Here is a 23658-nt window from a genome sequence, read left to right on the forward strand (position 1 = left end):
TAGTACACCTACATGCATTTATCACTGAATTTTGCAACTAAAATGTAAAAAAAAATCTCCACATATTATTTTTATATCATATTTAAAATAATTATGAATCCTAAATTTTATTATTTTGAGTTGGGTTTTGTTATGAAAAATCATCGTGAATAAATTGAATTCAAAAATTNTACTATAAAGTTATATTTACCGTTCAAACTTTATAAATGCAATGAATTTTTTCAAGATAAGAGTACACAAATGTTCCCGTTATGATATTTAAACAATTAGAAAAATTAAATATATTATTTTTCTGGAGGTAATATCAATATGACATTAGTAATTTGATTGTGCTAATTATACTTATGAGTCGATATGAAATATTAAAATAAGTGTCATAAGAGTCAGTAAAAAGATGATATATTGTCAAAAATATTATTATTATTATAAATTGTAAATAAATGACAACATTTAATCAATATTTTTTAAAATCAATCCATCAGTACTTTTTATGTGATGATAGATTGTTATAATAATTAGGGGTAAGCATTCGGTCGGTTTTGTTACCGACCGAACCGAATTAGTCATAATCAAATCGAACCGAAATATTTAGCAATAACCGAACCGACTGAATTAATTTTCATAACCGATGAAAATCGAACCAAATTAAAATCGGTTAATTCGGTTGGTGACCGGATTAATCGATTAGTTTTAAAAAAATTCGTGATTTAACTTTAATTATATATGTACTTTTTTTAACACTACAGTCTACACAAATACATAAAAAAATAAAATCACATACATCACACATTTTTCTTTATAATTAGGGTTGATTTTAAAATTAAAAAGTAAAAATTTAAAAATATAATAAAATTGATAAATAATAAAAATTTATTAAATAATAGTATTTATTTTATCGGTTAATTCGATTAGTCGATTTCAAAATTTTGAAAACCGTAACCAAACCGAATTAACCGAATATTTTTAATTTTAAAACCGAATTTCCGAATTGACTTGGTTCGGTCGGTTAATTCGGTTTAACCGAAATTTTGCTCACCCCTAATAATAATGTGTAGTTTATATGTTATCAAGTATAAGTGTCTAATAAATTAAAGGTGACTAAGAAAGTAAAAGCATCTTGTAGAAAATGTTGTCAATTTACATGAAAAATAATAATAATCAAACAACACTGTAAATAAAAAATTGCATATCATTGGTTGTCAAAAAAAATTGTAATAATTGAATATTATAATAAAATATATGCATTATTGAGAGAATATGACAAATAACTAAAGAAAACAATATGATAAAAAAGATATGAGAAAAATTTTAGTAGTCCAAATCTTTTTTGAAAATTAAAAAAATATGTTTGTTTTTTTTTTTTCAAATTAGTTACATATACTAATTAACAAGAATTGTCAAAATTTACAATACTATTATCGTTATCTTTTGTTGAGTTAATTAATTTTATTTCAAATTTTAATTACTTCAACATATGTTTCCTACGTGCAACGCACGTGCATTATTTCTAGTAAATAATAAATCCAAGTATATATGCACAAATACGACAAATAAATATAGGCAAAACGACATTAATGTAAATCACATTTATTAGTCCCTCACATCGTTAATTAGGATTATTTTTAGGCACGGATTTTTTTCAAACAAAATAATTTAATATCGACAAACTATTGATTTATTGGGATTGTTTAAAATTAATTATTTTAAATTCATTTCTCTAATCAAATGCTCAAATTCGAAAGTGCTTAAATTTCTTTTATTATATATAAAGTAATATATTAAAATTTCACATTAAATGAAAGAAAATACCCACCTTTTCAATTAAACAAATAATTAAACAAGAAATAATCAAATTTATATCAACTAAGAAATTGGATCTAACCAATATCAACATTATTTTACCTAAAATTAGGTTTCTAGCTATTTCCCATTAAATAATTTATTGCACATCTTAAATAATCGAATATTAATTTATAATAATTCTACCACAAAATTTTATTCAAAATATAGATACAGGCTATAAGATTATATGCCCGATATTATCTACAAAAATTTGCACCTGATGTGGACATAAAGGAGTAATTAAAACAAAGAATTAACCAATTTCAAGACATTGCATGACAAATTTCTTGGGATTTTTTTTTGCTGTGTTCATTATCTAAATTCTGCACCAAATTTTGTGCTTCTGCATGCAAAAATTCCCTTTGCTTTGCAAAAGACTTGCGTTTTGGGTCCAACCTCAGCTGGTTTGTTTTTCACGACTTTCGTTCCAAATGAACCTTATATTCATTATTATTCTAAAATTTAAATGTTAGCTCAGTTTGTTTTGAAAATTGTATATCGGTTGAAAATCTTGCGTAGCTGTAAGTCTTTAGACTATATACCTTGAAGTACATGTTCGATAGGTCTAATAATGCCACGTATCATATAATCAATTAAATTCAAGATCTACATGATTGTTAAGAAAGCTAGAATTATTTGACCCTATAATTAATTTGATTTCGGAATCAAGATGAAATTATATGTTTGTTTGCACGTATTCTATTATGATCGTGTTGTTGATCAATTCATGGTTTTAGTCCATTAAGTGGCATCTTTAAAATTTTAGTTCTTTTTCCACTTGAGAGCATGGATGACATCAGACATGTCACCATTGTCAGGTTTGTTTTATCAGATATAATATAACAACGATCGTGTAATCTATTACTATTTATTAAGAATCTCCTTAATACAGACAAAAAAATTGGTCTGTTTTTTTATTTCTCAATTTTGCCCTTATTTTATATCACAATTATATTTTGGTTTTTTTTTTTAATTTCAAAAAACATTTTTTTTATTTTTTTTAAATTACAACTATTCAAATAGCACTTTAGTCCTTCGATAATTTGTCAAATTTCACTTTAGTCTATAAATAATTATAAAATAAATTGTACACACGCACCGCGTGTGCAAAGTAGCTAGTAATATTAACTAAATATCAAGCATAATTTATTTTATACTAATATATTATATACAATATTATTGCGTCATTTAGAAATATTATGGATTTGCTATTTGCACTTGACGTGGATTCAATCAATCTATAATATAAAAATTTGTAAAGGATAAGGCAACATATAATGTGATTTGTTTTACTTATTGATTATCATATAATATTTAATTTTATATGCATGTGCGACAAAAGAGCTTCTGAAAGGGATATGTTCTATATATATTATTATTATTATATATGATTTTGAAATATATATATATATATATATATATATATATAATGAAAATCTATTTTTGATTATTCGCTTCCATCTTTTAATTTTTTATAACTTTTTTTTAATGTTTGTGTTAACGTGATACTGTACACATTGACGTTTGCATTTTACTAGCGTTCGCAACTTAGTGATACACATATCTGGTTAGACACCTTGACTCAACTCAGAAGTCATGGAAAGAATCTTATAACTGGTTTTTGGGGTAAAATAAATTGACATATCCTATGTTTCATGGAAATGATAGACATTGTATATTGGAATTTGACTTTTATTTTGTTTATTTTTAAACAATAGTAATTTTTTGGTACAGTATTCGAGGGGAAAATTTGTGATTGATGTCACGCTCACAAACATAATTGTACGTTGAGCTCTTACAACTGCTTCATATCTATTGTCGATAATTCAAATTGTTATGAAAGTCCATTGTAACCTTCTATCAACCAATTCTAAACATATTTTTCTAACTCGTTTATTCGCTCGTTCATCGATTTTATCCTCTAAAGTTTGACTTGTTTATTTTTTGGTTTGTTTCTTCAGGTACTGCAAATAATGCTGGTGCTATCTTGGCATTGGGCAGAGATTTAGTTGTTGTTCCAAAACTAATTCACCCACTACCCCCTGCAATTTCATCTCCAGAGACTTCTCCCGAACGCCATATAGAAGACACGTGGATGCAGGTGCTTCAGTTATCTCATACTTCTTGTTTCTGAATCTCGTCTTTTGTTTGACTAAACAAGCTGTTATATGCCGATAATCATATGGTGTCTGTTTGTGGACGTAGGTACTCAATGCTAACAGACCACCTACACCCACTGGAGGTCGTCCTCAAGTTGCTAATGACCGAGGTTCTCTTGCTTGGATTTAGATTTTGCTTCCAGATTTCTTTCCTATACTTCTTCCAGGCTTGTGTTAATATACCTGGAATTTCCAGTGATTTGTACATAGCGTGATTCTATATGGAGAGTTCCTGGTGGATCTACATTCCTCAGATGAAGGTTTTTTTATTCTCGTATATATGCACTCTTGAGTGGCTTTCAGAAGAAGAGACTTGGTTGATTGAATTCCATAAGTCACCCTTGATTGTGGCGCTGAAAGAGTTATGGTCTCCAAATGACATCCTCTGTACATGATACCCGGATGGGTAGAATCAGTGTTTGTTATTTTCTTCATTGGATTGGTATTTCTTGGTAGTTATATATATTTTTTGTACTCCATGTACGTGTATGATTTTGTATTCTGTATACGTAATCGGTGAAATATATCAGGTCCATATTTTCTTTGTCGTTTATGAATAATAGACGTGTCGGCTTATGTAATTTGTGTTTGTACTCCGTGTAATGTAAAAGTTGTGTGGTGATATCTCGCCATTGGCATTAACTGGGTCTGATTTGATCTACGTGTTTGAGCATCGAACAAGTATAAATCTTGGTATTTATAAGGTGTCCTACCCAGGTGTATAGTATACTATATGAGTATTTATATATAGTTATGTGTTTGTACTTGTGAGTATAATATTTTTTTATGTTCTTTTGTATTCGTATTGAAACGATTATTATTATAAATTTATTTTGTGTTTAACAAAGTGAAAAATATGAAAAATACGGAATTGATAAAATTTAAAATGGTTAGAAAAAAGACTGACTTGGTGTTCAAATAGGAGAAGTTTAATAACATTTGGTAAATTGAATATAATGTATTGTTTTATCTTAAATATAATGAAAGATCTATTTCATAAATAAGTTATTATAAATTCGAAAATAGAGTATCCGTATCTTGGTATTAGTTGTAAGGGTGTTTCTTTTAATGATGTTGACGCCAATAAATTTATAAATGTGGTAATTTAACTTAAATATAAGTTATATTATGAGCTATTAAACAATCGATATGAGCACAAAAAATTTTAGGATAATCAAAGAAATTTGAAAAAGTGTTAATATAGACATGATTTAAATAAAAGATGTAAATTTTGTGAATTATTTTCTTTGTGTTAGATGTTTACTTTGCAATGAATTGAGGTAATATTATTGGATATTTTCATTGATTCTCTTTGCAATTTTTTAAATTCTTTTATTTTGTGATGCATTATGTACTTCACGTTTGCTGTTTTTTTTTTTTTTTTGTATTTGGCTTTTGGCTTTTTTCCTCATGTTCGAAGCAACAGTTAGCCATGTGGGTTCAATTATGCTTATAATGACGAGTTCACAACCTCACATTTCGTACGTTTTGGGTTTCTACTTTTGGAAAAAATAATGTAAATTTTATGTGAATTATGAAGTGGTTATGTTAATTTACAAAATTTGGTGTGATACCTCCATTTTGTTGTCGTTTGGGAAAAAAATTAAAGATGATCGGCAAATTAAAGATGTAATAATAGTACTTTAAATATGAAATTAAAACTTTTAACCCTTACATCCATTGTATGAAAACATGTACAATTTTAGTGCATGTAATCTTGACAATGGATTTTGTTTGTAATTTTTCTTACCCCATATATACTTATATGCTTTATTACCTAACGCTTAACATACTTGTTATGTTATAAATTTTCGATATCCATCAATTGCTAACTACCAATTCTCAGTATATGAACCAAATTCAATAGAAAACAATCTTTACTATAATTTGTATTGGATATGAATAATATCAATTTAACTATCTATTTCAGAAAGATGTGAAAGAACTAAATGGAAGCGTTTACTCCAGTCCAATATAGGACATCTTACGAAATATGCCGAACATGAAATCAAAACTATTGCTCCTACTAAACTATGCAACATGCATTGAGGCAATCGTAAATACCAACGAACTCCATCAAAACAACCATGTACATTAAATGAATAATAAAATATTTATCTTATGTTATCGAAAATGCTTAATCGTTATACATATGCGTAAACGTATTATAAACTTTAGATTAATACGAGCTCCAAACAATTTTTATTCATATATTTTAATTTCTTTTATTAGACCATCATTGTTATCATTTTTATTCAGTTGTCTTATAAATTAATATTAACTCTCATGTTTATATGTCATAAAAAACCCTAAGTTACAAAATTCATAAATCCATCAACTAAATTCTAAAAAAAAAAAAATTAAACATATTGAAATCATATCTATATTAACACTTTTTCAAATTTCTTTGATTACCCTAAAGTTTTTTGTACTCCTATTGATTGTTTAATAGCTCATACTACAACTTATATTTAAGTTAAAGTTACCACATTTACAAATTCATTAGCGTCAACATCATTAAATGTAACACACTTTCAACTAATACCAAAATACGGATACTCTACTTTCGAATTTATAATAACTTATTTATGAAATAGATTCTCCATTATATTTGAGATAAAACAATACATTATATTCAATTTGCAACATGTTATTAAACTTCTCTTATTTGAACATCAATTCAGTCTTTTTTCTACCTATTTTCACTTTTATAAATTTTTTTTTCATATTTTTCACTTTGTTAAACACAATGTCAATTTGTAATAATAATCGTTTGAATACGAATACAAAAGAACATAAAAAATACTATGCTCACAAATATAAACAAATAATTAATAACTCTAAAAACATATAAATACCCATATTTTATACTATACACCTGGGTAGGACACCTCAACAAGAATTGAGGTGCCCGTACCTAGTTTTACATGAAAATCTGAACATGGAAAGGTAAAAATTTGAATAAATAAAATAAATTATTCAAGCCATTTTCAATCAAAGATAATAAATTATATGGAGCTCAAAATCAAAGCTATCCAAATTAGTGACCAGAATCCAAAATCTATCACTGTTAATTAACTGAAAGTACCTCAAGATTCGACAAATTATATTCTACAATCCATGTATATTATATTTATTTAAAAATAAATTAAATTCCTATGCATGAATTATATTCTATAATCCATATTCTTCATACCAAGTATTTGTTCGATGCAATATTCATTCTTATCAGAGTTTTGCTACATCGTAAAAATGTGCAAAGAGGAGAAAGATTGTGCACAAACGCATATGTGATAAAAATGAATCAACTATATTATATACTGTCCTGTATGTATATACTACATTGTATTAAATCAAACATTCTCCGATCCTATGTCATAAAATACAAAATCAAAGCACAAAACTGTTCTTTCATGAAATTTACCAAGGGCCGTCGATGTTGTCTTGTTGAGGCAACGTCGAATTTTGAGAGAAGGACAGGGGAAAAGCAGGATCATTCGACACAAATGGAGGTTGAGAGATCATATTTGTCGAACCATACACACTGTTATTATACGACACATTTGACTTTGGATCATGTTGTTCCAAACGTTGTTGTTTAGGCACGTTAAGTTTCTCTCCTTCGATCTCCCTATACTTTGTGAGATATAGTTTTAGAGGGTTTACATAATCTTCGAATCCAAGAGTCATGATCGCCCAAAGAATATCGTCCCCATTAATGGTCTTTCTCTTCTCACGTTGGCATTTCTCGGATGCCTCCCCCGTTACGAAGCTAATGAACTCGGAGACACATTCTTGGACGGTTTCTTTGGCATCCTTAGAGATCTTACCGTTTCCGGGGATTACTTTCTTCATGATGCGGCCTACGTTGGCTATTGGGAGGAATCGGTCCTGTTCTTTGTTATTGTTGTTGTCGTTGCTGATGTTGTTGGTGTCTTTAGGCGATTTGTTGGCATTTGAAACATTGCTACTACTGATATTTGTGGGGAAAGTGGTGATGTTTTGAGTGTTTGAATTTGTGGTTTCTTGATTGATTCTAAAGGGTCTATTTGGAGGGCTCTCATATTCGTTGTCCCTAGCTCTTTTCATGTCTTTTTAGAGGATGATTAAAATAAATTCTCCAAGTTTTGGGTTTTTTTTATTACAAGGGTTGAGATAAATGGCATGAGAAGCATGAAAATATGCACAATAATAGCAAGGTAAATGGCTTGTATCATTTCTAACAACGAGTCCCCTTGACTCGCTCTCATCCATGAAGGGTCTTCAAGTAATTTCACAAGTTGAAATGATAAAGTATAATGCCATTTCTATACTGTAAGAATGCATTTGGACTTAGAAACCAACAAAACTTTGTCCTTGTGTAATGAAAAAAAACTAGTTACTTATTTTGTTTGCGTTTAAAATTCAGAAAACGTATGTTCTTCAAATATAACATGCAAATACATATAAAGCAACTTAAATTTCAAAGTATGTTTGCATGTTTTTGAGTTTTTGACTATCACTAAAGGTGTCATATATATTACTAGATTATCCTGGCCAAAGACTAATTTATCAGTTTTTGGTATTAAAACCTGTGGTCACTCAATGGCGCTGATTTAGATTTTATGCCCCGGAATCTCCATGCAAACGAGACTCTACATGCTAACAAAGTTCAACCCAGAATGAGATACCCAAGTTTTAGCTAGTTTTAACTTCCTCCGCGAGGTCGCGATATGATGGCCAAACAAAGCAAACAAGACATTATTGATACATTAAAGTATTTGAGATAACATTTGAATTGATTCAAAATGGGAAGACATGTCTGTATAGAGAATCTCAGCAGTTTTGATTTCTGGAGTGTTTACACTTTGAAGTGTGTGTGTGAATGACTATAATGATCTACTAGTAATACAACATCACAATGAAGCAAACCTCAAAAAACGCATGCATAGCACAACTACACTAATTTGCTCGAAAACAATAGGAAAAATACAGAGATTACGCATCTCTATATGTGTGTCCATACCAAAACAATACCTAAACTCCATGGCTGGCGGCTCATAACTTCAAGAATTTAACCCCATGTATTTTCTAGTTCTTTTAAGCAATGACATATTGAACCATCTCTGCTTCTTTAGGACGCCACATGGTCTTTTGGGCACACAATAATCCTTCTTTGTCTTTAGAATACGTCATACAAATGTTCCACTGCATGGACTTGAAGATGCTCTCAAGTTCAGTAATGATCTCAACTGTGTCTCGGACTATAATCGTTCCTTCGGGTCTCAAAATCCGATCAACCTCAGCTACCAAGGCCATGAAGTTACATCTGTTGGATCCAAGATGAAGAAAGGTAAGAGGACAGAAAGTGTTTAAATTATATCAATGGAAATATTGAATATGAGACATGCCTCTTTTTGATCTTGGAGAAAAGATGATCTGCATGGAGAAGATCGTACGATCTTGGATAAGTGCTGAATGATTCACACCAATTGTGATAAATTCCAAACAGCCCTCGTTCGTAAATAACTGGTAGTGTATCAGGAGCATCTACAGAGACAACGTTCATGACCCACAAATTCATTTCTTTCATAGCAGCAGCAAATCTGAAAACGGGTCATCGATTAGCCATGCCATGGCTAGTTTGAAAAAAATGGTCAGCAGTGAAACAAATGAGTTTATATGTTTGAAAAGATTACAAGGGGGAGGGAGTGAATTATCATTCCTCGACAAAATGACAAGAAATGGATACTTTTGTTTACCCTCCATAGACGGATCGCATGTCCATGACATTCCTGACATTAGACCAGTTTATCCCAAGTCCATTTTGATATGATTTGCTCACAACACGTTTCCAATGTTCAAAATCTGCAGCAAAGTCTTCGGGAGCCGGTTTTCCATAAACTCCAACTTGTGAACTCAACAACCAGTAAGGTGGTTTTTCCACCCTCGCAGGCCATTGTTCCGGCCATTGAGACCCACGGTCGGATGGAGCAACAGGAACTTTGTGCGTGCAAGCTTTTAAAGGCACATTCCTGAACATATCAAGATAAACTAAAATCAAACTTGCCATATACAATCCCCAACCACTATTTTGTAATCGCTTCTCCCTGTATCATGTTGTAGGAATAGTATATATAGGTGTTTATAAATAAATATATGAATGGACTATTTGAGCAACTTTGATTAATCATGTTGTAAAGCAAGAAAGATTGCGAAATAGTTGCTACTAAAGCATATTTTGAATACTCTCTTTTGCAAGAATCCCGGGATTTGGGTGTGCCAGAATGGTAATTGAAAGGAAGTCCAGATGGGTTGTAATACTCATCCCACATCAAATTCGGGAACTGAGTAAAGGGGTTTATAAATATATACAGAGGAGTTTGCTAGTGAAGCACATTTAGTAGTGTATGGGCCCAGAGCTTGACAAGTTTTACGTTTGCACAGACAATGAATCATTGCCAGTTTATGGAGTATCGTAAGATTTTCTAAAGATGGTATTGTATCATTTTCGATTTTCAGTAGCAAGCTATATGATTAGAACCTTTCAAGAAGAATTAAGAGTTTCGAACATACCAGGCAGCGTTTGCATCATCAGAGTCTTTGCACAGTGGAGGATCATTGGATGGCCTTTGTTCATAACACTCATTTGAATTAGGCTTCCGATACACTGCAACTCCTACTCCATTCACTGTATCTTTGGTAATTGAAACTTCTTCCCAGCACATTGCTTTTGTCAATTTCTTCATGGCTGTCAATATCACCATAAAAGTGTACAATATGTAAGAACCAATGTACCATGTAAGCATCAAGGAACAGGAGATAGTAGACCGTACCTTCCCAAATCTCTACATCTTCAGGAAGTTTCTGGTAAATGGGAGTTGCAGACCAAACAAAGAAACCACCAGGCCTTAGCAAACGATTCAGCTCCAAGAGAAGTTTACCACCTAAACATGTAACATGTTAAAGAAAAAACTAATGATAACTACATAGTTATCAAAAAGCTCTTTAATTATCAAAGTAACGCTTCTCATACAAGTTTTAAGTCAAATATTCGCGGAATAGTCCGATTTTTTTAAACTAAAGTAGCAAGAATATCTGAAGTACCTTCGATATGCCAAGGGACCCTACAGCGTGCACAGTGGACAATGTCAAAAACTCTCCCCGGGTACGGGAGCCTCTTTGTACCCATAACAGCAGAGATAGCCGGTATTCCTCTTTCAAGTGCAAACTGAACCTGAGCTTCATGCTCGTCTTTTGGAGCCAATGACATGGTCAGAGAATCCCTTTCAAAGAGAAATCCCCCAAAGCTAGCAACTCCACATCCAACATCCAATATGACTCGGGAGTGTTTTCCCCATGCGATATCGGGAACAGACTATACAACAATCAATAATCAAGAATGAGACAACTTCTTTATACTAATTAGCATTTCATCTATCATAAAATGACTAATTTTAACAAATTTGACAACTGTCATATTTGAGACAGTAGATGAAGAGGGTAGAATGTCGTTAAATTACCTTTTCACACGGACCACAGAACACAGTAAACATATGCCACAAAGATATATTCAGTCATTTAAAAACTTCCCAAAACAGACAAAAAAAGGCAATGAATAAAACTGACAATGTAGCAGCCACCAGAGTTCCAAACAAAAGTCAGATTCAGGACACTTTTAGCATCTTACCTGTTGTATAAAGTCGATGTAATGAAGAGCGCCATGCTTGAACTGAGTGCCACCACCTGGGAAAGTGAGGTATTCACCGCTAACCTTAACCCAATTCTGGTGTCCTTTAATTTCTGCAAGCTTGGTATGAGGAACGTTATGGTACCAAATCTGTCAAACGAAGTAATGAAGAATAATTAAGAATGACCAGAACCTAAACTACAAAATGAGCACAAACTCTTTGCCACTTTACCTTTTCTCGACTAATTGGCCACTCAATAGGGCGTTGGTATCCTTCAGGAAGTGGAACAAGGCAAGTTGGAGGATTTTCGGGGCAGTGTCTTTCCCTGTGTTCATAGTGCTTAGTTGATGGAAGTTTCCTGATGGCTACCAAATTATCGAGGCATGGAATGTAATCCGTCCCGGCAGTTGTGTTGCACAGTTTCCAACTATAACCATTTTGATTCTCTGGCTGAGACAAATTTTGAGCTTCTTTCTCATTCTTTGACTCAGTTGACTGAGTTGGGAATGACCCATTTTGAGTTGCTGATTCATTCAAAAGGTCAGATTGAGCTCCTGATGGAAACACCTCGCTTGGCTTATCCTTCTTCTCAACGGAATCTTGATCAGATTCATCTTTCTTTTCATCATCTTCATTTTCCTTATCATTGTTCTCACCTGAAATTTCTTCAGAATTTTTCTCACTATCATCAGATTTACTTTCATCAGTCTCTCCTGCTTCAGAGTCTTTATTGTCAGTCTCAGATTCCTTATTTTCTTGATTTTCATCCCCATTATCCGACTCCTTATTCGATCCATTATCCTTATTATCTTCTCGACCATCTTCTTTGGTTTCTTCGGCAAACTTCTCCTCCGGTTTGTCTTCCCGCTTCTCCTCAATCACCTTTTCGCTGTCTTTAGGCTGACTGTTATTCGTTTCCTCATTATTTGAACCCCCATCATTGTCGCTTTTAGTTGCATCATCAGGTAAATCACCGGGATTGTCCTCAAACTGTTTCGACTTTCCCGCATCAGTTGCCCCGCTGTCATCACCTGAATTATTACCATTCTCATTGCTAGTATCAATGTTGCTTTCAACATCATTTGTCTTCACCTCATTCTTGTTCTCCTTTGAAACATCAGTGTTCTGAACAGGGACGACAGATGATGATGTCATCATCCATACCCCAACCAAGCAAAGGGCTACAAAAACTACTATTGTGACAGTTGAACAGTAGCCTGATAATGACGATTTTCGACCATCAACTCTAGAATATTTTCCTAAAGCCATTATTGAACTTGCACGTGTCAATCACCCGGTTTTATTCTACACCTGTATGTATCATGAACAAATTATGAGATCGGATATCATCTTGTATTCGTAATAATTCGAAGATTAGTTATCATTAGTGTGTCCAAATAAGGAAAGTATCCTTGAATAAATCAAGTCTGAAAAGTTTTGCTAGACGAAATGAAAAAGATTAAAAGCCATCATGTGATCTGTATGATATTTTTCTATGATTTAAACACATCACCAGGGGCAGATCACGCTTGAAACGGAACATTACCAATCTAAGTGTGAATGACGTAACTCAAATTCTCCATAAAATGAGACTATAACTCCTGACAGAAAGTATGATCTCATTAAAGCAAGTCAGTATATATTGCACCGTATTAATAGACTACATAAAAAAAGAGAGAGCAATACCACATCATCACAAGATCAAATCATCACAAATGTGAGAAAATGAAAAAAGACAAACAAAACAAAATAAAAAACAAAAAAGAAAGTTGTTTGGAATCAGACTGCATTTACTTCTACTCTTGCCGCCTAAAGATCCCGTAGCTAAATTTACATTTTCCTCCCTTGAGCATCTGAAAATCAAACCAATCTTGTTTGAAGAACAGCTATGAGCTAACTGATCAATACCCCAGATCCCAAACACGCATCACACTTGAATCAATAAATAAATCTGAACACAACACAGAGAACAAGATGTAATGAAAAATCTAACAAACATGAGCCACAAAACAACAACAGATTCAAGATTCACGCTAAGAAGGACGAACCCACAAACGAATCAGCAGCTGGGATTTCAGTTACCTTTCTATTAATCCTCGCTATAAATCCAATTCAGCTACAAGAACTTCGATCACTGACCCATTTTCTGCTTACAACACGCACTGCGTGCACTAAGATCAAAGGATTTGGTTTCAAGAAATGTGTGCAATTATTTAAAGTGGGTATCTCTCCGTATGTATCATTATTACACATACATACATAAAAGAAATGCGCGAGATGTAGAAAAAGGTTGGATCTTTTCGTGGGTTTCCTTTATTTCATTCAATATAGCTGTAGATTTTTTCCTTTCCTTTTCTTTCCTTTTCTTTTCTACTTTCTTGAGAGAATGGAGAAATGGAGAATTAGAGGAAACCACAAGAATGCCGTGAAATTCTCACAGAGTGAGAGCGTGTGTATATGTATGCATTTACTTGGATTAAAGAAATGAGAGGTGATGCAGAGTGATGGCGCAGATGAAGGGGTTAAGTGAAGAAATAAATAAACATATCGCAAAATATATTACATTTTTTCTTTAAATTCGATTATTATTATTTTTTAATAAATGATAGAACTCACAAAGTTTTTTTTTTTTTTCATATTAGACTACTTACACTTTAGTTTACAAATCATGCTAATCTAGAGAGTTTACGGTTGGTTAACCGTTAGAATTAAACCAGAACCGAAAATTCAGTTTGAATCGAAAATCAAACAATTAATTTGGTCCCATTTTTAGTTTTTTGAGGTTTTTGATTTTCGGTTCGATTCGGTTTTTAGCTCAGTTAGCCAAACTGAGAATCAATTTTTTTTTAAAATCATTTTTTTATTAATAATATATAAAAATAAAATTAAAAAGTGGAAATTCTTAAACCAAAAAACCTAAAATATTTCGATTTTTTTCAGGCTAACCGATTTTTTGGTTCGGTTCGATACAAATAAACACTTTTAATACTAGACATTTAAATCGTATTAGACAAACTTTACATCACATATGCGTCTAATAAAATATTAATCGGAATAATAGGACATATGATAATTGGAATACTCACATATCCATTGGAGGCTATTATTATTATTACATCGGATTGAAATTTATTACTCAGTAGGTGTGAAAGGTGATTGGGATTAGAGTATACATAGCTATCACTAATTACCTATATTGTCCATATTTCTTATATAATATAATATAAACTATTTATGTTGTGCATTAAATGCATTATGCCCTTTACTATATATTTTATTTGAATAATCGTATATGTAAAATCAAATTTGCATAACAATTCTTATCACAAAAAAATAAATAAAAAAATTCTATGTATCAATATCTCATGATAAATTCAATGCAAAATCTCACGATATAATATCAAAATCTCACGATTTAATTGTTGTAAATATCGTTGTACGATATTTTAGATGTACCTTTAGCATTATTCATTTTATTTTTATTGTACCAAATGTAAGAATATAGTAGTTAAAGTATTATCGAGACAGATTGTAGCTCTTTGGTTAAATTATTATCTATATTATATGTAATGATTGATGTTTTTAGTGGTTCGACTTTGTAATATTAATTAGTTTTTACGAAAATATATAATCTATTTAAATAAATAATGTTTTAAATATAATTTACTCATAGCTATAATTTTTAATCCATTTTAAAAATTCAAATATTATATTTACAAACTATATATTTAATATAATTTCATTATCATTATATAAATAATAATTAAAAACTATATAAAAAATATAAATCAACTCGATATATTAATAATCATAATAATTATTTATATACATTTTAGACACATAACACGTCTAATGTCAGAAATCAATGTGGTCTATTTACATATTTGAATTTTGTAAAAAAAAAAATTCTATAACTTGGGGTTTTATAACCGAAATTTTTCTTCCATTTTCATCTTTGGTTAGATACGTCTAAAAAAATAAAAATTATGTTAATCTTTTAAATTTAAAATTTTCATAACTGTCAAATAATATTATATTATAACCATATAGATAATATTTTATTGTCAATATTTTCAAAAAAATTGATATATATATATATATACACACACAGAAAGCGGTGCTAGTTTCCACCGTCTGAGCAACAATTTTCGTTTATTATTATAATTTTATAATCTACATGTAAAAACGACAGTCTTCCAAATGGCTTATGATTAGAGACATAAGCAGATCGAGACGATCGAGACCAGTCGATAAAGCGATCAAATTATTTTATTCGTTAATTTATTAGTTTTTAGTATTTTATTAATATAATATAATTATTATATATTAATTATTTTTTTTATCAATAGTAGATTGCAAGGATGTTTGAATTGTTCGTGTTGAACTCGAGGTCCGGTTTATTGATATATAATTCAAGCCAAATCTGAATTTAAATTTTTTTTATTCGATTCAATTCGATTCAATTTGTTTATATATATGATCTATTTTCTATTCTTAGGAGGATCAGATTAACCACAAACTCCTCACCTTTTATAATAAATTATGTTTCTCATATATCAATTGAATTCGATCTCAAAATCCTCCAAATGCTTTATCAATTTTCGTTTATTGATTATTTATCATTTTAGGTATTGCTTGGTATACGGGATAATAGAGAAGTTGATAAATAATCCTCCTTATCCCATTTTGGTACATTTTTAGAAAGTACATGATAATATCATGTGCCCGTGATAAATAATTTTATATAAAGATAAAATATCCATTTTATTAGATGTGATAATTTTAATTTAATGATAAAAATACCACAAATGACTTCATTGTCATCAATATATAAAAATAAAATTTAAAAATATGATCACATCCTATATGTGAGCGAGTTCTAAATTAGTATCACTAGATGATAATTATATAATTATGAATCTCTGCTAGTAGGTAGAAATTAAAATCAATAAAACATTTTTATTTATTTTTATATATTATATAATATTATAATTATATAAATGAACTCGAGATAATTATATAAATGATTTTTATAAATCTCAATAAAATTATTAGTACCACTCGATTAACCTTAAAAATTGATATTTTACTCGATTCACAAAATCAAGGGCTCAATTATCATATTATATAATATATAAAATTAGGTTAAAAAAATAAATAAATATGAACTCAAGAAACAATTATGAAATTATAAAATTTATTATGATAAGATTAATTTTGTCATTATAATCTAATATATAAATTTAATCACTCTTATTAAAATCATACCAAACATTAAATATAATATCCTACATCTTTTTTATCCTTAATTTATCATTATATTATATATCACATGTTTATCCTATCATGTGTACCAAATTATGCATTATAGTTTTATTTTTCTTTTCTTTTACCTATATACTATATGGACCGCTTAATTATGCAAATCACATTTTAGAAAGCCTAATTTCATAAAATATTACAATATTTAATTGTCATATCTAATTATGAACATTATTACAAATTTTAGAAAAAAAATTTGTTTAAATCATGTCATTCTTAACCGTGTTTTCAAAAACCAGATCAAACTGCCGATCCAAAAAATGGTAAAAACATGTTTGACCGGTCAACCCGATCAAAATCGGTCTGAACCGGTCAAAAACTAATCCAACCAGTTCACACATTTTATTTTAAAAAAAAGACAATTTTTTAAATTTTAAATAAAAAATTTATTTTTGATATTTAAAATTTAAGATTTTGTAGAATTACATACTAGGTACCATAGTTCCATACACACACAAAAAGGAGATAAGCTAGGGATTTTTGGGCAGATCTAACTTCATTTTCAATTCCAGGTAATTCGAAAGTACGCATGCATTTGAATGTAGACGATTGTTGAGGGAATCAAGGCCTGCATTTTCATATTTCGCATTCGGTTTTTTTTTCTTTTGGCGTTTTGTTCTTGAAGGGATGCAGCTCGTGGTGTGATTGTTTGGAATTTATATTCGTACTGTCGTTTTCAGGTTATTTTTGGCTGTAATTTGCATTAGATTGTGTGGAGTAAATTTTTTTCTCCTGCGATAGTAATTATGGTGATTAGCTTCTCTTGGCAATTGCCATTCAAATGTGGAAATTTCCCAGTAGTTTTTTTTTTTTTTTTAAAAAAAATCTGATCGATTTGTGCACGCTTCGCGTTACTCAGAAAAAAAGAGAGCGCTTGTTTTAGTTTATCGTCATTGCAATTTGTTGAGGGGAACGGAAACAATTGCGTGCTGACTCTAATTGCGATGTGCACCAGAATTTTCCACTCCCTCGAACTCTTCTTTTATGCTTATTTCTCGAAGTAATGTTGATACACTTGAGCTTTTCAGTACTCAGCTTCCATGACTCGAAGAATCCTACATTTCTAGTATTGATATCTCGTGAACGGCCATCGCCAGTCTACATGCTCAATTTGCTGCAGAAAGTTGCCATTGGGCCTTGATTCTGTGGATATTTTTCCGGAGTGTGCATAAAGAGATGAAGGGGGGACAGTTGGGTAGAATCTGGGGAAGGCAGTTTTCATTTATTGTAGCTGCACTTGTTTTCACCACCATGTTTTTTTGGTGTTGGGAGAGTAATCCAATCCTTATGGGCCTGTTATCAGCACCAGAGCAGTTTACTACGCATACATCAGGTATTTACAGTTCAAATACCTTTTGGTAGAATTTGTCACCCACCGAAGCAGCATTTTGCAATCTATGTCCCAGTTGATTGCATTTGCAAGTAGCTACTGAATTATATGGTACTTTTCTATGTATTGAACCCCTCTTCTTGGTTAAAAAAATTCGTAGAGACCAGTATACGATGAAACATTTCGTGGTTATTTAGATGTGTGTTGCCTGTTTTAGAGAAGGTGAGGAGGCGTAGCTTAACACGGAGATACTTTATGGTAGCAATCTCGCGACTTTTGTAACATTGTGGCACTTTCACATATTGTGCGAAAATTGACATGGTCTATAAAATTATCATTGTTTCTTGGTAAGAATCTTGATTGTGAATCTGTTGGATTTCTCAGCATTAATCAAGCAGCTACATTACGTGCCTTTTCAAATCGAACACTGTTTGAGTAGAACTACCTTCGGTTTTCGCCTTTTCTGTTTGCCTTTTCTTTATTTTAATTTGTTCTAAATCACAGATCTTTTTGTGGATGATGCTGCTGATTCTTCAATGTTGTTGAATTCCAAGGAACTGCTGACGGAGGAAGATTCATATTCACAGGTAGTAGAAACCACCGAATATGACAAGACTACAGAAAGATCTGAAAGAAAATATGAGAACAAGGTGACCTCTTCTTTTGAGAAGCAAGGTAGGCCATCTTGTTTTCCACCTATCAATTTATATTTTTCTCACTTTCTTTAGAGATTATTCTACGTGAAGGAAGTGAACGTTGGTACTGAAAGCTCCAAGATTTGAAACATTTTCTGATGGGGGCACAATTTTCTTTATGTCTAATATGAAAAAAAAAAAAATTAATTGCGAAGGAGAGAAGACAGAAGTCGGCTTTTGTTAAAGATGCAAGTTAAAAAAAAAGCAACAAAAGGAAAGCCTAGTGACACCAATTACATCAATGAAAATAATATAATAATATTATTTAGAGTTAGATTGGATCCCAGAAAATTTGAAAATCCTCGCGGGGCCAGGTGTCCTAACCTGTTTTGATCATGCATGATGAGGAGAATTGGTTATAATTTGACTGTTAGACTCTTCTGTGAATTTATGCCAAAGTTGTATTACAGATTTTGTGTATTTGAGTTTTATTTGAGGATTTCAACTCTAATATATGCTAGTCTGATTTAATAACTGCTGAGTTTTATCTATCACGATTCCTTTATTTGTTATGATGTTTTTCTCATGTCACAATTATAAACAGATGCCATTAAAAACTTAGTACAAATGACGTTGTCAGAAACCAGAGTTCGAATGTATTCTTTGATTTCTAACAGATGTCAAGTATTGTGCTTATTATCTTTTGCTTTTTTATTCCACAGATTGTAATTATGCTAAAGGAAGATGGATCGCAGACAGTCGGAGACCTCTGTATTCTGGGTTTGGATGTAAGCAGTGGCTGTCAGATATGTGGGCATGTAGATTAACACAACGAACTGATTTTTCTTATGAAGGTTATCGTTGGCAACCCGAAAACTGTGACATGCATGAATTTCAAGGTGCTGAATTTTTGAGAAGGTAAGTTCTGTCTTTTTGAATACTATTAATCCTAAAAATTTATCAATTTTACTGCTTTTTATTTGGCAATAATAGGTTTTTGTGCCACTTAAAAATTAAAGCTTCTGCCACCATGCTAAGAGTTTAAAGAAGTACTCCATATTAATCTTTATATTTATAGTCTTGATCTTGTAGTGTTGATCATGCTTTATGCTATGAATTATCTCACATACCTTACTGAACATGTTCATCAATATCTTTGGATCATTGGATTGCCAGAGAAAAAAGAGGAAAGGAAAAAGGTTTCCCAGATACCGAAGAAGAGAAACGAAACTCATCAAATATTTAATGACCAAACAAATAGTAGCTATTCTGAAGCTGTATGAGCTAAATATAACAACATAGACTGTTATTTGTATCGATGAACTTAACATAACTACATTTCAGAATGCAGGACAAAACTGTTGCATTTATAGGAGATTCATTGGGTCGACAACAATTTCAATCTCTTATGTGTATGGTCACTGGCGGTGAGGAGAAGCCAGAAGTAAAAAATGTGGGATGGAAATATGGCCTTGTCAAACCACCTGGGGCCATTCGTCCTGATGGATGGGCTTATCGATTTCCTGATACCAATTCCACTATTCTATATTACTGGTCAGCAAGCCTCTGTGAAATTGAGCCAATTAACGCCACTGATCCAGCCACTGAATTTGCCATGCATTTGGATCGTCCTCCTGCATTTTTGAGTCGATTTCTCAATCACTTTGATGTTGTTATCCTTAACACAGGACATCATTGGAACCGGGGGAAGTTCAGGGCAAACAGATGGTTGATGCATGCAAAAGGAAGGCCTGTCACAGATAGGAAACTTGCAGAAATGGGGAATGCAAAGAATTATGCAATACAAAGTATTGTCAGATGGCTTGATTCAAACATTCACTTGCGTCCACAGCTCAAAGGTTTTTTCCGAACAATATCACCCAGACATTTTTTAGATGGGGATTGGAACACAGGAGGTCACTGTGATAACTTGACTCCACTGACCAAAGGAAGCGAAATATTTCAAGAAAAATCAAGTGATCCCGTTATCGAGGATGCCGTTGAAGGTACAAAGGTAAAGATTTTGGATATTACTGCGATTTCTCTGCTGAGAGATGAGGGTCACATATCTCGATACAGTATAAAAGCATCGGTAGGTATCAACGACTGCTTGCATTGGTGCCTTCCCGGAATTCCTGATACATGGAATGAACTGCTTTATGCACAGCTGTAGGATCTGTTTCATTTCTGAGGATGGCCTTATGTCGTCAAATGAAAGAAATTTTTATATAGCATCTATCTATGCAATCCTCAATCACCCTCTTCCACATCAGATAGCTTGTGCTCGGGATTTTTTTGGTACACGAATTTTTGAGATGTGATGGCAGTTCAATATGATCACCAAGAAGATGGTGCCAGAATATGTGCAAAATTGTGCGCAAAGATAGTTCTAGACAACTGAATTCAACTAGCATAGTTTTGATTGTTGATAACATTGATCGGCAGCAGGAAATGTACGAGCAGCTGATTCTTGCTTTACAATGTAATTGTGGCATCTGCAAGTGAGGAGCCTTTTGAGCGTTACAATTTTGACTATATGGATCACATTTAAAGTTAAGGGTTATTTATTTTTGCCTCAAACATTCCTGAGGAATAAAGCGATGGAATTGATAATATAGTGGCAAACCCAATTATCAATATTTGAGGAGGTAAATTATAATAAACAGCTTTAGTTGGATATGATACCATATCCAAAGAAATACAAGTCACAGAAGGTAGGAGGTAAATTGTAATTAACAGCTTTCTTCTCCTCATTGTTCTTCTCATGATAATTAACATTGATGTTTGTGTCTGTGTTATCTCATTCAGAATAGGCAGCCTCTTTGTCATCTTACTTTTTGTTTCTTATAGCTGAAGGGCCATCCACAAAATATCAAGGTACTCTCCATTAATCTGCATTGAACAATGGCTTTTTTCAACGAGTCGTATCTACGACTTGTGACTTTTAAGGTCTCGGGAAAATTACATGGAGATCTCTAAAATCTATTCCAGATCCATAAGATTTAAATAATTTTTGTGAAGCTGCGCCCTTTACCACAAGGGGTGTAATTCAACATTGACTAAAATTAAGGGGAGGGAGTCTCCTAATTATTCAAAATTTCAATTCTCCAGAAGTATATGTTCCATGTCAGAGTATACGTATGTACAGGTAGGTAAACGATAGGTGTCGATTTTACGTGTCTAAGTGTGTTATTTTCAGTCCATTGTTGCATTTCATTTCACGTGGAGTCCATTTTCACGTTTATTTCATCATTTATGCTTTTATAGACACTACTCATATGAATATATTGGCAGGTTAGGAATTCCGTCAAAAGCATAACTTCCAAATTAAAATTCAATCATTAAAGAAGATTAGGAGAGAATTGAACTAAAATCCTAACAATCGTTTGTTTATTCTTTTAATTTAAATTATTTATATTGTATTGTTTTATCCTTTTAATTTATTTTAATTTAGTTTATTAATTTATCCACTTTATCTGCTAGTTAATTAAAAAATTATACTTAAGATAAATTTATTGTATATCAATATATGTGAGACGATACACGTACTTGTTAAGCTATATTAAAACTTGACTCTTATTATGTTAGAACTTGAATTAATCATTTACTCGTAGAAAGGATGAAATGGTATGTGGTTGACGATGTTCACTATGTGAATACTCTTTCGCAAGATCTACTTTCATGGGCCGGATCAACAAAATGGAATCGGAGCAAATCCAGAACAAATTGACGCAGAGCTCACATCATACATGACTGGGGGAAGATCAGCATTGTCTAAGGCATGCAATGAGGATCTAGATAAGGGTGTAAACGAGAAGAGTCCGACCCGACGACTGAGATGAACAATATTAAGTTCGAGCTCAGGTTGATTTCGATTCAAACTATAATATTGACATGTTAGATTAAGCACTTCTCTTTAGATAAAAAGTTATAATATATTACTACTATAAATATATGAGTTGAATTGTGAATTTACATATATATCCTTATATTCATTAAATAATATTCATTAATACATGTGATCACTTTGTTTGTTTTGCTTTTATTTATTAATTAATGGAATATATATTAAATTGAAGAAAAATAAATTTAGCATCCATTTTTTGTGATGAAATTTGCAATCCATTTTTTTAAAAAAACTTATATCTATAATGAAATTCAAAATGATAACAATAATAAATATATGTTTTTTTTGTTTTTTCCTAACTATTATTATTACGATTCAAAATATATAATTTTAAATTGTGGATTTATATATATGTCATTATCTTCATTAAATAGCATTCATTAATATTGAAATTAAATTGAAGAAAAATAAAATTTAGCTTCCATTTTTTCTGATGAAATTTGCACTCTATTTTTTAAAAAAACTTATATCTTTAATGAAATTCACTAGGATAACAATAATAAATATATGTTTTTTGTTTGTTTTTTTCCTAGCTATTAATAACTTCTAAAATATATTGAAGAAAACTGAATTTTAGCTATCATTTTTAGAATGAAAAATTTAGTTATTATTTTTTAGAATAAAATTTAATTTATTTTCCACTTTTTGGAATAAAATTTGCACTCAATTTTTTAAAAAACATATATCTCTTTGATAAAATTTAAAATAATAGTAATAATAAATACATGTTTTGGTTTGTTCTCCCATCTGTTAGTGAATTCTAAAATAAATTGAAGAAAATAAAATTCAGTTA

General features: G+C 31.3%; 3 protein-coding genes and 1 long non-coding RNA gene across 10 annotated transcripts; 2 read left to right on the top strand and 2 right to left on the bottom strand.

Moving 5' to 3' along the window:
- Nucleotides 1–3733: 3733 nt before the first annotated feature.
- LOC140960543 (uncharacterized) lies at nt 3734–4594 on the top strand. Its single transcript, XR_012172183.1, has 3 exons — nt 3734–3943; nt 4048–4111; nt 4198–4594. It is a non-coding gene; the product is annotated as an uncharacterized lncRNA (long non-coding RNA).
- A 2643-nt stretch (nt 4595–7237) lies between these two features.
- On the bottom strand, nt 7238–8107 carry LOC140960205 (uncharacterized). Its single transcript, XM_073418368.1, has one exon. It carries the CDS (start codon nt 8088–8090, stop codon nt 7422–7424), a length of 669 nt encoding a protein of 222 aa, XP_073274469.1. The 5' UTR covers nt 8091–8107; the 3' UTR covers nt 7238–7421.
- Nucleotides 8108–8778: 671 nt separating this feature from the next.
- Nucleotides 8779–14194, bottom strand: LOC140960449 (probable methyltransferase PMT26). Of its 5 annotated transcripts, XM_073418721.1 has the most exons (11): nt 13754–14194; nt 13466–13622; nt 13218–13272; nt 11903–12982; nt 11671–11820; nt 11088–11358; nt 10817–10927; nt 10557–10731; nt 9743–10015; nt 9392–9586; nt 8779–9309 (listed from the first exon to the last, which is right to left on the bottom strand). In XM_073418721.1, exons 4-11 carry the CDS (start codon nt 12938–12940, stop codon nt 9081–9083), a joined length of 2442 nt encoding a protein of 813 aa, XP_073274822.1. In that variant the 5' UTR covers nt 12941–12982; nt 13218–13272; nt 13466–13622; nt 13754–14194; the 3' UTR covers nt 8779–9080. The 5 variants fall into 5 exon arrangements, with proteins under 5 accessions (XP_073274822.1, XP_073274821.1, XP_073274823.1 ...); XM_073418720.1 differs by lacking the exon at nt 13466–13622; XM_073418722.1 differs by lacking the exon at nt 13218–13272.
- A 3244-nt stretch (nt 14195–17438) lies between these two features.
- On the top strand, nt 17439–22862 carry LOC140960450 (protein trichome birefringence-like 16). 3 transcript variants are annotated; one of them, XM_073418726.1, is made up of 5 exons: nt 17439–17505; nt 18022–18326; nt 18828–18998; nt 19681–19876; nt 20303–22862. In XM_073418726.1, the coding sequence occupies exons 2-5, from the start codon at nt 18170–18172 to the stop codon at nt 21129–21131; spliced, it is 1353 nt and encodes a 450-aa protein (XP_073274827.1). In that variant the 5' UTR covers nt 17439–17505; nt 18022–18169; the 3' UTR covers nt 21132–22862. The 3 variants fall into 3 exon arrangements, with proteins under 3 accessions (XP_073274827.1, XP_073274826.1, XP_073274828.1); XM_073418725.1 differs by lacking the exon at nt 17439–17505 and having other exon boundaries at nt 17512–18326; XM_073418727.1 differs by lacking the exons at nt 17439–17505; nt 18022–18326 and adding an exon at nt 18358–18670.
- The last annotated feature ends 796 nt before the right edge of the window (nt 22863–23658 follow it).

Source organism: Primulina huaijiensis, chromosome 15, assembly GCF_012295235.1.
Source record: "Primulina huaijiensis isolate GDHJ02 chromosome 15, ASM1229523v2, whole genome shotgun sequence".
Lineage (NCBI taxonomy): Eukaryota > Viridiplantae > Streptophyta > Magnoliopsida > Lamiales > Gesneriaceae > Primulina > Primulina huaijiensis.